Source organism: Rhodnius prolixus, unplaced genomic scaffold (assembly GCF_049639745.1).
Source record: "Rhodnius prolixus isolate KJV_2025 unplaced genomic scaffold, Rpr scaffold_1, whole genome shotgun sequence".
Lineage (NCBI taxonomy): Eukaryota > Metazoa > Arthropoda > Insecta > Hemiptera > Reduviidae > Rhodnius > Rhodnius prolixus.
In genome coordinates this window covers 67,143,029-67,158,354 of record NW_027411581.1, presented here as the reverse complement: position 1 = coordinate 67,158,354, position 15,326 = coordinate 67,143,029, and the positions used below count along the sequence as shown (strand labels likewise).

At 31.2% G+C, this 15,326-nt stretch overlaps 1 protein-coding gene and 1 non-coding gene across 11 annotated transcripts in view; both read left to right on the top strand.

Moving 5' to 3' along the window:
- Window positions 1–15,326, top strand: part of LOC141446245 (uncharacterized) — a 55,046-nt gene that overhangs the window by 34,926 nt on the left and 4,794 nt on the right. For 5 of the 10 annotated variants that reach the window (XR_012453598.1, XR_012453597.1, XR_012453594.1 and 2 more), the window contains 2 exons: window positions 9,187–9,250; window positions 9,451–9,584. Coding sequence is in view for 1 of the 10 variants with exons in the window: in XM_074112762.1 (XP_073968863.1) it covers window positions 9,820–9,868; window positions 11,148–11,235; window positions 12,598–12,681; window positions 13,125–13,226; window positions 14,131–14,143 (336 nt within the window). In the remaining 9 variants the exon portion in view is untranslated. Of the gene's footprint in view, window positions 1–9,186; window positions 9,251–9,450; window positions 9,599–9,779; window positions 9,869–10,841; window positions 10,986–11,147; window positions 11,236–12,597; window positions 12,682–13,124; window positions 13,227–14,130; window positions 14,181–14,638; window positions 14,701–15,326 lie in introns of those variants that run through there. The other 5 variants (XR_012453600.1, XR_012453599.1, XR_012453601.1 and 2 more) reach the window with 4 other exon arrangements.
- Window positions 14,470–14,545, top strand: LOC141446383 (small nucleolar RNA R38). Its single transcript, XR_012453679.1, has one exon. It is a non-coding gene; the product is annotated as a small nucleolar RNA R38 (small nucleolar RNA).

The window sequence follows — 15,326 nt, the reverse complement described above, 5'->3', positions numbered from 1 at the left end:
TTTTGGGTCACGAAATTCTGTAAAATTATGGCCGCTCTATATCTCCCACTGTGAACCACGTATTGTTATGGAATTTTGTTCTCTTGTACACTTTGTTTTTCTCAATTACAAGCTATAGTTATTTTGTGCACAGATCTATAAATGTAGAAGATATAAAGGGTTGAAAATTTTTTGGGTCATGAAATTCTGTAAAATTATGGCCGTTCTATATCTCCCACTGTGAACCACGTATTGTTATGGAATTTTGTTCTCTTGTACACTTTGTTTTTCTCAATTACAAGCTATAGTTATTTTGTGCCCAGATCTATAAATGTAGAAGATATAAAGGGTTGAAAATTTTTTGGGTCATGAAATTCTGTAAAATTATGGCCGTTCTATATCTCCCGCTGTGAACCACGTAATGTTATGGAATTTTGTTCTCTTGTACACTTTGTTTTTCTCAATTATAAACTATAGTTATTTTGTGCACAGATCTATAAATGTAGAAGATATAAAGGGTTGAAAATTTTTTGGGTCACGAAATTCTGTAAAATTATGGCCGCTCTATATCTCCCACTGTGAACCACGTATTGTTATGGAATTTTGTTCTCTTGTACACTTTGTTTTTCTCAATTACAAGCTATAGTTATTTTGTGCACAGATCTATAAATGTAGAAGATATAAAGGGTTGAAAATTTTTTGGGTCATGAAATTCTGTAAAATTATGGCCGTTCTATATCTCCCACTGTGAACCACGTATTGTTATGGAATTTTGTTCTCTTGTACACTTGGTTTTTCTCAATTACAAGCTATAGTTATTTTGTGCCCAGATCTATAAATGTAGAAGATATAAAGGGTTGAAAATTTTTTGGGTCATGAAATTCTGTAAAATTATGGCTGTTCTATATCTCCCACTGTGAACCACGTATTGTTATGGATTTTTTATCTCTTGTACACTTTGTTTTTCTCAATTACAAGCTATAGTTATTTTGTGCACAGATCTATAAATGTAGAAGATATAAAGGGATGAAAATTTTTTGGGTCATGAAATTCTGTAAAATTATGGCCGTTCTATATCTCCCACTGTGAACCACGTATTGTTATGGAATTTTTATCTCTTATACACTTTGTTTTTATCAATTACAAGCTATAGTTATTTTGTGCCCAGATCTATAAATGTAGAAGATATAAAGGGTTGAAAATTTTTTGGGTCATGAAATTCTGTAAAATTATGGCCGTTCTATATCTCCCACTGTGAACCACGTATTGTTATGGAATTTTGTTCTCTTGTACACTTTGTTTTTCTCAATTACAAGCTATAGTTATTTTGTGCCCAGATCTATAAATGTAGAAGATATAAAGGGTTGAAAATTTTTTGGGTCCTGAAATTCTGTAAAATTATGGCCGTTCTATATCTCCCACTGTGAACCACGTAATGTTATGGAATTTTGTTCTCTTGTACACTTTGTTTTTCTCAATTATAAACTATAGTTATTTTGTGCACAGATCTATAAATGTAGAAGATATAAAGGGTTGAAAATTTTTTGGGTCACGAAATTCTGTAAAATTATGGCCGCTCTATATCTCCCACTGTGAACCACGTATTGTTATGGAATTTTGTTCTCTTGTACACTTTGTTTTTCTCAATTAGAAGCTATAGTTATTTTGTGCACAGATCTATAAATGTAGAAGATATAAAGGGTTGAAAATTTTTTGGGTCATGAAATTCTGTAAAATTATGGCCGTTCTATATCTCCCACTGTGAACCACGTATTGTTATGGAATTTTGTTCTCTTGTACATTTGGTTTTTCTCAATTACAAGCTATAGTTATTTTGTGCCCAGATCTATAAATGTAGAAGATATAAAGGGTTGAAAATTTTTTGGGTCATGAAATTCTGTAAAATTATGGCTGTTCTATATCTCCCACTGTGAACCACGTATTGTTATGGATTTTTTATCTCTTATACACTTTGTTTTTATCAATTACAAGCTATAGTTATTTTGTGCCCAAATCTATAAATGTAGAAGATATAAAGGGTTGAAAATTTTTTGGGTCATGAAATTCGGTAAAATTATGGCTGTTCTATATCTCCCACTGTGAACCACGTATTGTTATGGATTTTTTATCTCTTATACACTTTGTTTTAATCAATTACAAGCTATAGTTATTTTGTGCCCAAATCTATAAATGTAGAAGATATAAAGGGTTGAAAATTTTTTGGGTCATGAAATTCGGTAAAATTATAGCCGTTCTATATCTCCCACTGCGAACCACGAATTGGTATGGAATTTTGTTCTCTTGTACACTTTGTTTTTCTCAATTATAAACTATAGTTATGTTGTGCCCAGATCTATAAATGTAGAAGATATAAAGAGTTGAAAATTTTTTGGGTCATGAAATTCTGTAAAATTATGGCCGTTCTATATCTCCCACTGTGAACCGCGTAATGTTATGGAATTTTGTTCTCTTGTACACTTTGTTTTTCTCAATTATAAACTATAGTTATTTTGTGCACAGATCTATAGATGTAGAAGATATAAAGGGTTGAAAATTTTTTGGGTCATGAAATTCTGTAAAATTATGGCCGCTCTATATCTCCCACTGTGAACCACGTATTCTTATGGAATTTTGTTCTCTTGTACACTTTGTTTTTCTCAATTACAAGCTATAGTTATTTTGTGCACAGATCTATAAATGTAGAAGATATAAAGGGTTGAAAATTTTTTGTGTCATGAAATTCTGTAAAATTATGGCCGTTCTATATCTCCCACTGTGAACCACGTATTGTTATGGAATTTTGTTCTCTTGTACACTTTGTTTTTCTCAATTATAAACTATAGTTATTTTGTGCACAGATCTATAAATGTAGAAGATATAAAGGGTTGAACATTTTTTGGGTCATGAAATTCTGTAAAATTATAGCCGCTCTATATCTCCCACTGTGAACCACGTATTGTTATGGAATTTTGTTATCTTGTACACTTTGTTTTTCTTAATTACAAGCTATAGTTATTTTGTGCACAGATCTATAAATGTAGAAGATATAAAGGGTTGAAAATTTTTTGGGTCATGAAATTCTGTAAAATTATGGCCGTTCTATATCTCCCTCTGTGAACCATGTAATGTTATGGAATTTTGTTCTCTCGTACACTTTGTTTTTCTCAATTACAAGCTATAGTTATTTTGTGCACAGATCTATAAATGTAGAAGATATAAAGGGTTGAAAATTTTTTGGGTCATAAAAAATACGGTAAAATTATAGCCGTTCTATATCTCCCACTGCGAACCACGAATTGGTATGGAATTTTGTTCTCTTGTACACTTTGTTTTTCTCAATTATAAACTATAGTTATGTTGTGCCCAGATCTATAAATGTAGAAGATATAAAGAGTTGAAAATTTTTTGGGTCATGAAATTCTGTAAAATTATAGCCGTTCTATATCTCCCACTGTGAACCACGTAATGTTATGGAATTTTGTTCTCTTGTACACTTTGTTTTTCTCAATTATAAACTATAGTTATTTTGTGCACAGATGTATAAATGTAGAAGATATAAAGTGTTTAACATTTTTTGGGTCATGAAATTCTGTAAAATTATAGCTGCTCTATATCTCCCACTGTGAACCACTTATTGTTATGGAATTTTGTTCTCTTGTACACTTTGTTTTTCTCAATTACATGCTAAAGTTATTTTGTGCACAGATCTATAAATGTAGAAGATATAAAGGGTTGAAAATTTTTTGTGTCATGAAATTCTGTAAAATTATGGCCGTTCTATATCTCCCACTGTGAACCACGTATTGTTATGGAATTTTGTTCTCTTGTACACTTTGTTTTTCTCAATTATAAACTATAGTTATTTTGTGCACAGATCTATAAATGTAGAAGATATAAAGGGTTGAACATTTTTTGGGTCATGAAATTCTGTAAAATTATAGCCGCTCTATATCTCCCACTGTGAACCACGTATTGTTATGGAATTTTGTTATCTTGTACACTTTGTTTTTCTTAATTACAAGCTATAGTTATTTTGTGCACAGATCTATAAATGTAGAAGATATAAAGGGTTGAAAATTTTTTGGGTCATGAAATTCTGTAAAATTATGGCCGTTCTATATCTCCCTCTGTGAACCATGTAATGTTATGGAATTTTGTTCTCTCGTACACTTTGTTTTTCTCAATTACAAGCTATAGTTATTTTGTGCACAGATCTATAAATGTAGAAGATATAAAGGGTTGAAAATTTTTTGGGTCATAAAAAATACGGTAAAATTATAGCCGTTCTATATCTCCCACTGCGAACCACGAATTGGTATGGAATTTTGTTCTCTTGTACACTTTGTTTTTCTCAATTATAAACTATAGTTATGTTGTGCCCAGATCTATAAATGTAGAAGATATAAAGAGTTGAAAATTTTTTGGGTCATGAAATTCTGTAAAATTATAGCCGTTCTATATCTCCCACTGTGAACCACGTAATGTTATGGAATTTTGTTCTCTTGTACACTTTGTTTTTCTCAATTATAAACTATAGTTATTTTGTGCACAGATGTATAAATGTAGAAGATATAAAGTGTTTAACATTTTTTGGGTCATGAAATTCTGTAAAATTATAGCTGCTCTATATCTCCCACTGTGAACCACTTATTGTTATGGAATTTTGTTCTCTTGTACACTTTGTTTTTCTCAATTACATGCTAAAGTTATTTTGTGCACAGATCTATAAATGTAGAAGGTATAAAGGGTTGAAAATTTTTTGGGTCATGAAATTCTGTAAAATTATGGCTGTTCTATATCTCCCACTGTGAACCACGTAATGTTATGGAATTTTGTTCTCTTGTACACTTTGTTTTTCTCAATTACAAGCTATAGTTATTTTGTGCCCAGATCTATAAATGTAGAAGATATAAAGGGTTGAAAATTTTTTGGGTCATGAAATTCTGTAAAATTATGGCTGTTCTATATCTCCCACTGTGAACCACGTATTGGTATGGAATTTTTATCTCTTATACACTTTGTTTTTCTCAATTAAAAACTATAGTTATTTTGTGCACAGATCTATAAATGTAGAAGATATAAAGGGTTGAAAATTTTTTGGGTCATGAAATTCTGTAAAATTATGGGTGTTCTATATCTCCCACTGTGAACCTCGTATTGGTATGGAATTTTTATCTCTTATACACTTTGTTTTTCTCAATTAAAAACTATAGTTATTTTGTGCACAGATCTATAAATGCAGAAGATATAAAGGGTTGAAAATTTTTTGGGTCATGAAATTCTGTAAAATTATGGCCGTTCTATATCTCCCACTGTGAACCACGTATTGTTATGGAATTTTGTTCTCTTGTACACTTTGTTTTTCTCAATTACAAGCTATAGTTATTTTGTGCACAGATCTATAAATGTAGAAGATATAAAGGGATGAAAATTTTTTGGGTCATGAAATTCTGTAAAATTATGGCCGTTCTATATCTCCCACTGTGAACCACGTATTGTTATGGAATTTTTATCTCTTATACACTTTGTTTTTATCAATTACAAGCTATAGTTATTTTGTGCCCAGATCTATAAATGTAGAAGATATAAAGGGTCGAAAATTTTTTGGGTCATGAAATTCTGTAAAATTATGGCTGTTCTATATCTCCCACTGTGAACCACGTATTGGTATGGAATTTTTATCTCTTATACACTTTGTTTTTCTCAATTACAAGCTATAGTTATTTTGTGCACAGATCTATAAATGTAGAAGATATAAAGGGTTGAAAATTTTTTGGGTCATGAAATTCTGTAAAATTATGGCCGTTCTATATCTCCCACTGTGAACCACGTATTGTTATGGAATTTTGTTCTCTTATGCACTTTGTTTTTCTCAATTACAAGCTATAGTTATTTTGTGCACAGATCTATAAATGTAGAAGATATAAAGGGTTGAAAATTTTTTGGGTCATGAAATTCTGTAAAATTATGGCCGTTCTATATCTCCCACTGTGAACCACGTATTGTTATGGAATTTTGTTCTCTTATGCACTTTGTTTTTCTCAATTACAAGCTATAGTTATTTTGTGCACAGATCTATAAATGTAGAAGATATAAAGGGTTGAAAATTTTTTGGGTCATGAAATTCTGTAAAATTATGGCTGTTCTATATCTCCCACTGTGAACCACGTATTGGTATGGAATTTTTATCTCTTATACACTTTGTTTTTCTCAATTACAAGCTATAGTTATTTTGTGCACAGATCTATAAATGTAGAAGATATAAAGGGTTGAAAATTTTTTGGGTCATGAAATTCTGTAAAATTATGGCCGTTCTATATCTCCCACTGTGAACCACGTATTGTTATGGAATTTTGTTCTCTTATGCACTTTGTTTTTCTCAATTACAAGCTATAGTTATTTTGTGCACAGATCTATAAATGTAGAAGATATAAAGGGTTGAAAATTTTTTGGGTCATGAAATTCTGTAAAATTATGGCCGTTCTATATCTCCCACTGTGAACCACGTATTGTTATGGAATTTTGTTCTCTTGTACACTTTGTTTTTCTCAATTACAAGCTATAGTTATTTTGTGCACAGATCTATAAATGTAGAAGATATAAAGGGTTGAAAATTTTTTGGGTCATGAAATTCTGTAAAATTATGGCTGTTGTATATCTCCCACTGTGAACCACGTATTGGTATGGAATTTTTATCTCTTATACACTTTGTTTTTCTCAATTAAAAACTATAGTTATTTTGTGCACAGATCTATAAATTTAGAAGATATAAAGTCTAGTGAGTGGTAAACATGGTGAAATGTGAGTGTAAGGTGGTCCTATCTAAGTCTAGTGAGTGGTTAAGATAGTTAAATGTGAGTGTAAGGTGGTTCTATCTAAGTCTAGTGAGTGGTAAACATGGTTAAATGTGAGTTCAAGGTGGTCCTATATAAGTCTTGAGAGTCACTAACATGGTATAGATGAATTACCAGACTGGTAGAATGAAGGTGCCAAGTTTGGGAAAAGTGATAATATTGATAGAGAAGAGGCACCAGCTAGACGGAATAAAGATGCATTGGTCCGATTCTGGTTTAACCATTGGCAATGTTTGGTTTTGAAAATTTAATCTCTCAAATTTTGATTAAATTAAAAAATTTAATCGTCCAAAGTGATTAAAACTAAATTTGGAATTTAATTCAATCAATTAAAATTCTGATTATTTAATTTTAATCTTAATTTTTAGTTATGATTAAAAGTTTTAATTGATTAAATTCCGATTAATTTAAAAGTGAATTTAATTTTAATCAACTAATTTTGGCCGATTAAATTTTTTAATTTTAATGATGATTAAAATTAAATTTCGGTTTAATTCAATTGTTTTTTAATTGATTAAATTTTTGCCCAACTCTGATCTGTAATAGTTTTACCCTTTTCCAGATAGTCGACGAGGATTATTCCTTGCGAATCCCAAAAGACAGTCGCCATAATCTTTCCGGCCGAAGGAACGGTCTTCGCCTTTTTTGGCGCAGATTCCCCCTTGGTAACCCATTGTTTAGATTGTTCTTTGGTCTCAGGAGTGTAGTGATGTATCCATGTTTCATCCACAGTGACGAAACGACGCTTAAGGTCCTGCGGATTCTTCTGGAACAGCTGCAAACCGTCCTTGCAACACTTCACACGATTTCGTTTTTGGTCAAGCGTGAGCAATCGCGGCACCCATCTTGCGGATAGCTTTGTCATGTCCAAATGTTGATGCAAAATATTATGTACCCGTTCATTCGAGATGCCCACAGCACTAGCAATCTTACGCACCTTCACTCTTCTGTCATCCATCACCATATCATGGATTTTATCAATGATTTCTGGAGTAGTAACCGCAACAGGGCGTCCAGAACGTTCAGCGTCACTTGTGCCCATATGGCCACTCCGAAAATTTTGAAACCACTTATAAACTGTTCTAATCGAAGGTGCAGAGTCACCATAATGTTTATCAAGCTTCTCTTTAGTCTCCTGAGGCGTTTTGCCTTTCATAAAGTAGTGTTTAATCAACACACGAAATTCTTTTTCGTCCATTTTTTGAAAATCACTCGACTTCCTCGATTCAAACGAATGCCAAACACAAAGAAATAGACCGATCTGGCTGAAACTTGGTGTGTGTTCTTCCAAGAGATGCTACTAACTAAACATAACCTCGATACGCGCCAGTGTGCTATCTCTCTGACTTTGCACGGACTTTTCAAACGACCCTCGTACTTCTAAGTAAAAAAAAAATCTGGTGAATAATCGCGCTTCCTCTTAGTGTTTTTAGAAGTTCTTACAAATTTTCTTTCGTAGTCATATTTAACCAGTTAACTGTTTATGACGGAAGATATTCTCCATGGAAAAAGTGTAAAATTTTGTGTTATGTCGAGTATATTCGTCATGCGTTTTCAGTAGTGACCATCGGTAGTTAATTTTGTGCAATTTTAGTTAAAACTAAAATATATTCGTCAATTTATTTTTGTTGTTTTTGGTTCCTATTTCTGTTAATATACATAAATAAAGGAATAAATGTACAAGAAATAAATAACAAAAAAAATATAAAAAAAGTCATTTCATTGCAACCCAATTTCATATCAAACATACCACTGGGTTTGACGAATATATCCTTCGCTTAATTTGTACGACTTACGTATGGGACACATTTTCCAACAAGGACGAAACAGTTAACTGCTTAATGATTGTCTTGTTAAGTGGAATCTAACGTACATTTAAAGCAAAAACGAATGTATAAAATTTGCGCACAAGTTTCAAAATAATTCTAAGAAACAGTAAACTCATTTATACTTTATTAGACTGATTGATTCTGACCCCCAAAATATAACCTTCTCTGATTCTGGACCCCAAAATGTAACCTTCTCTTTTGGACACAACCTAATTATCGTGTTTGATATTACGCGTTTTTTTTATGTTTTTTTTTTTCTATTTTAAGTTTTATGTTACCTTAAGTTTACCGAATGGATTTTTTCACTTCGTGGGTTTATTTTAAAAATCTCAGTGAGATTTATTTTTATTTTTTGAACATTTCATTATGATGACCTAATTGACAAGCATATGTATGATTAAACATATGATTCCAAAATTACTTCTGATATGAATAAAAAATCAAGTTCTTAATTTGATTTTTATTATTTCCTGGTTTTTTTTTTGTATATCTTTCTATTTGCTCATTTATTTTCGTGCTTTTAGTTAAAGGTTGAAGAAGATTGTGAAGTCTTTCTTGAGTGGATTTTCCTTGGTTTATTCTTCTAAGGTATGTGTATAAAGTTTAAAATTCTTGATAGTTTAAAAGAATTTATGGGTTTAAATGATGAAAAACTTTTTCTTGTATAGTGAATGCAAATATGTATTTTAGCCAAAAGGATTCTGACATATTACCCATTAACAGCATATTCAATCATCTACCGATTTTTGCGTTACAACACTTTTCAAATTCAATTTTTCATGTTTTAGTATGGAAGAAAAGAAACACAAGACGTAACAATGAAAATAGTGTATGACAAAAACATCATAAAACCAATAGCTTTTTGGATGAATAACTTGATTTTCATGTGGAGACGCTAAAAGGGAAAACCATTCCCCGTTCCTGAAGCTGAGAAAAGTAAGTATCAGCTGTTTACAAACAATAACTTCCTGCGTTTAATCTAAAATGATGACTTTTATCGCCCCTAGCTGATGCTTTTTTTTGAAGATTATGAGTTCTGATTTATTTATTTTTCCCCTTAAATGTTTTTTTTATATTGTTCTAGAATTTTTGTTGATTATTTTCGTAATATTTTCAGAGATCCTAGGATATGTGACATGAAACTGTGAAGTAACCAGATGTCATCATGGGCAAAGAGAGTTTGTTTAGTCAGTACTTTAAGAAAAGGTAAGTCTACAACAGAATGTATTAATAATTTACATAAGGGGATAGAGAAGAATTATTCGATTTTTTTCTTTGAAGTTTTCTTGAGATTTTTTTATTTGTAGGTGTTCCTTTAAGGAACCCTCACCCTCGGGACCATTTTCAAAGAACAGAAACAGATTTCTAGGTTAATCGATTTTAAGTAAAACCTTAATGTGCCATCATCTGGTGATGCTTAAGTGAACTTCGCATTTAAATTTTTTTGTGATTATTCGTTTTTGAGTTACTTTATTATAAGTTTATAATATTAATCTTTTATATGTTTATATATATTATCTAGGGGATATAAATAGATTGTTAGAAAAAATTACGTTGAAGTTCTAATGATGATTTGTCCATGCACCACTCAGATTACGAGGGTCGTTTGAAAAGTTCGTGCAAAGTCAGAGAGATAGCACCACTGGCGCGTATCGAGGTTATGTTTAGTTAGTAGCATCTCTTGGAAGAACACACACCAAGTTTCAGCCAGATCGGTCTATTTCTTTGTGTTTGGCATTCGTTTGAATCGAGGAAGTCGAGTGATTTTCAAAAAATGGACGAAAAAGAATTTCGTGTGTTGATTAAACACTACTTTATGAAAGGCAAAACGCCTCAGGAGACTAAAGAGAAGCTTGATAAACATTATGGTGGCTCTGCACCTTCGATTAGAACAGTTTATAAGTGGTTACAAAATTTTCGGAGTGGCCATATGGGCAGAAGTGACGCTGAACGTTCTGGACGCCCTGTTGAGGTTACTACTCCAGAAATCATTGATAAAATCCATGATATGGTGATGGATGACAGAAGAGTGAAGGTGCGTGAGATTGCTAGTGCTGTGGGCATCTCGAATGAACGGGTACATAATATTTTGCATCAACATTTGGACATGACAAAGCTATCCGCAAGATGGCTAGCACCTTCGATTAGAACAGTTTATAAGTGGTTTCAAAATTTTCAGGGGTTTCAGGAGGTGATTGCAGAAACGAATGGTTATTTTTCTGACTTGGACAAATCCTATTATTCGGAAGGGATCAACAAACTAGAGCAGCGTTGGACGAAGTGTATAAGCCTAAAAAGGAGACTATGTTGAAAAATAAAAAAGGTTTACCCCAAAAAATTAAGTAGTTTTTATTTTTGCACGGACTTTTCAAACGACTCTCGTATATTTGATGTTGAAGTGTGGCATTTACTGACAGTCATTATAAAATGTTAATTAAAAATATCTTTTTCTGATAAATATTTATATTTTATTTATTTATTTTAGTGTATTCAACAAAGATGGTGATAAACAACGTCCAAAAAAAATACTACAGAGGAGAGATGGAGTTGTTGGCTTTTTTGATTGCCTTTAGGTGAGTTTCTGTAATGAAATTGAAATTATTCACCATAATTCTTTGCAATATTAAGTTGCACTTAATCCCCCTAATCTTATTTTGCCTTTTCTTACAAATTTTAAGATAATAGGCGGATTTGGCATAAAAATCTTCCTTTTTAAACGATAGAAAAAGTCCAAATCATTTTCATCAATAGAGCAACCAATAAATTCACCAATAGCTTTAATAATACAGAGGAGATTTTCATTTTCAGAGTAAGGAATGTTGGTCAATCTGACTCTATTACCATTACGAAACTGTTCATAATCAACCATTAAAGAGTTCAAATAGATTAATTTTTTTTCAAACATCACATTTTCTTTCCTTAATTTATCACTTTTAACATTTAAAATTTTCAAATCATTTTTCAGACTATTAAAATCAGATTTTATCTCAGTCTTTAAACTACTAATACTGGTTGAGAGACCTTGATTTTCTATTTTTAACTCAGAAAACCTTTGCTGAATGGTATTTAAAATTTGATTTATCTGGCCAATTTCTCCAAGAAGTATTTCAAATTTATCATTACTATCGTTGGTGCCCATTTTAGTAGAAAAGATAATATATATATCAGGGCTAGTATATATACATATATACCTTCAGTGCGTAAATGGCTGCAAATCTAAAAAGATGATACTAACTTGAACTTTAGAATAGAGCGAGACAGACAAACAAAACTTCTTCTCAAATAAACACTGCCACTGTCTCCCCACCACCAAGTTCCTACAGTCCACTGATAATTTTATTAATATGAAAATTAATTTTAATTAATATCTTTAAAACTGCTCGTCAGAATTTCACTAAATTTCACAAGTGCACAGAATATCCTTTAATAAACACGCCTGCCAAAAATCGTGAATCAAATCAGCCTAGAAACCACTTAGAAATCAATTAAAACAGCACACGATGTGCACAGTAACAAAGACAACACAATATTAAGTTGCACTTAATCCCCCTAATCTTATTTTGCCTTAATTTTTGGTTTTATTATGAGCATGAATGACTTCCTCATTGGGGGGCCGCGTTGCTTTATTGAGGCAAAATTACGTTGGAAGTTTGGGGATTCTGTGGCCCCAGTTTGGGTAATCACAGACGTTAGCCCCCTCGAGTCTGTGAAAAAAAAAATTAGTCATTACTTTTTTTAGCTATCCAAAAATTGTTGAAAGTATTTTTTTCAATTTCTCTTACTTCTTCTAGTGATGATTTGTCCATGCACCACTCAGATTATATTTGATGTTGAAGTATGGCAATTACTGACAGTCATTGTAAAATAATTGTTTATTAAAAAAAAAAAAAAAAACTTTTTCTGTTAAATAATTATATTTTATTTATTTATTTTAGTGTATTCAACAAAGATGGTGATAAACAACGTCCAAAAAAATACTACAGAGGGATGGAGTTGTTGTCTTTTTTGGTTATGTTTAGGTGAGTTTCTGGAATGGAATTGTAATTATTCACCATTATTCTTTAGAATATTAAGTTGCACTTAATCCCCTTAATCTTATTTTGCCTTAATTTTTGGTTTTTATTATGAGCATGAATGACTTCCTAAATGGGCCGCGTTGCTTTATTGAGGCAAAATTACGTTGGAAGTTTGGGGATTCTGTGGCCCCCAATTTGGGTAGTCACAGACGTTAACCTGAGTCTGCGAAAAAAAATTAGCAATTACTTTTTTATCCAAGAATAATTGTTGGAAATTACTTTTCTATTTTCTCTTATTTTTTCTAATGATGATTTGTCCATGCACCACTCAGATTATATTTGATGTTGAAGTAAGGCAATTACTGACATTCATTAAAAAGTGTTAATTAAAAAAAAACTTTTTCTGATAAATATTTCTATTTTATTTATTTATTTATTTATTGTAGTGTATTCAACAAAGATTGTGATAAAGCAAGCCCACAAAGAAAATCCGTCTTGAAAAAGATATTCTATAGAGGAATGGAGTTGACTTTTTTGGTTGTCTTAAGGTGAGTTTCTGGAATGAAATTGTAATTATTCACCATTATTCTTTACAATATTATGTTGCACTTAATCTCCTCAATCTTATTGTCCTTAATTTTGGTCTTATTATGAACATGAATCTTCCCTCAATTGAACCTGCTTTATTGAGGCAAAATTACAAGTAACACAAAGCTTTGATTTTTATTTTCTGCTTTCTGACGAATGAATATTTTATAAGATTTGGTAGTTACTTAAAAAATTACTGGTATAAATAGGGTTTTTGAGTAATTTCAGAGTAGTTATTAAATCTATGATGAGCTCGCTCATGTTATTGAAATTCATGGCCATAATAATATTATTATTTAAAGAGAAGTTTTCTGTAGGATAAAATGTTCAAAATCCCTATTTAGGTGTCAAAATTATTCTCCAAATCCTCCGTAAAGAATGCAAAGTGTAGAGATACTTTCTAAATATAATGAATTGAATGATTCTTAATTTGTCAGCTGTAGTGACAACAATTATTGTAGGTTGTGGTATATTCATTCTTCTTACGAGTAAATCTCTTGAGTCAACGAATTATGTTGTTAGATATTGTTAATGGAATAATAGAATGTTGCGCCTCTCCAAAATTTCATTTCATCTCAGCTTATGATCCATTTTTTAAAAGCGAACTAACCAATGAGAGCTAGGAAAAGTTCCGACACAACATTATTGCTGTTGTTGGTAAATGTGGTGACGTAAGAAAGCTTAAGTGTATTAGGACGTAATAATAAAGTTGACGTGATGATTTAAAAACCGCCCCAGGCTGAAAAAAATAAATTGTTGACGGTTGAATCTGATTTTTTTGGGTACCATAGTACTTGAATACAGCAATGTTTTGACTATATTAATGTTCCACTGTATTGATTTTGATCTTTTTTTCACTTCTAGGACAATTACTTGAAGATAACAAGTTGTTAGAAGATAAGAAAAAGAACAATGTAAGTATACTATTTGGATTCTTCTCAATAAAAACAGACAGCTCTTGTAGTAAAAAGTATTTTGTTATTTATTATAACATGTTAAAAGTGATCCGATTTTATCGAAGGACAAGCATGGGTCATTTCATTAACAGCTGTTCCTACAAATGTAAGGTTTTGCAGATTTTGTTTCGGCTACTTTTCGAATTAGCAACATTTCAAGCATGAGATTGTATAGAATTTCTGTGGTTTCTTAGTAAATAATAAAGATAGATCTGAATATTGTAAGTTCGCCCAGAGTTTTTCTTTTTTGTATAAATGATGATTAAATAGTTATCCCTGTCTTACATTTATTTCTGGGGAAAAATTATTTATCTGATAAATATATTTATTTTTTTTTTTAAACTTGGGACTATTTTCTATACTTCTATTTTGTTTTCCCCCCATTTTAATAAAAGCATTTTATTTTTTATTTTTAGGTGTGTTTGTATTAAAAGAGAAGTGTCTAATATTAGCAAGGGAGCATAGCCCATAAATAAGGTAAGTTTACTGTTTAATTTTATTATCACTTTCAATTTGTTGCTTTTAGTTGGTGCAAATAATATGGCCGATCTGTTTACATTATTTTGTTTCAATGGGACGGGAAAGTTGCATTTTAAAGAATGCATTTTTAAGTGGATCAAAAATTGTATAATATACCCCGGAGGTACACAACACTAAGTCCATTTTTTTAAAATTAATTTTTTTAAGCTTTCTAATACAATATTTCTTTTTTTTTATTACCCAACCATCTGTTAACGTGCATCTATGTGTTACTTAATCGACCAAAGATTTAAGCAAAATAACTCCCATGGGCTTATAAGTAAGAAAAAACTCTTTCCATTTGCTCTCTTGTAAAAAATTTAGAATTGGACATAGTGTTGTGTACCTCCGGGGTACTGATATTATAAAGTACTTATTAAAGTACATATATTAATACGTTTTCTAATATTATAATAATTAATAGAAGAATAAAATTTAACATATGTGCACCCATCATTTTTTTTTTTTGCATGATGATTTTTTCAAAATACGCTATTTCGAATGTATATCAATTTTTAAATAAATTGTGTATACATAATGAGATTTAACTTGCCCTCTCTGAAAATTTAAAAACATACAAAAAAC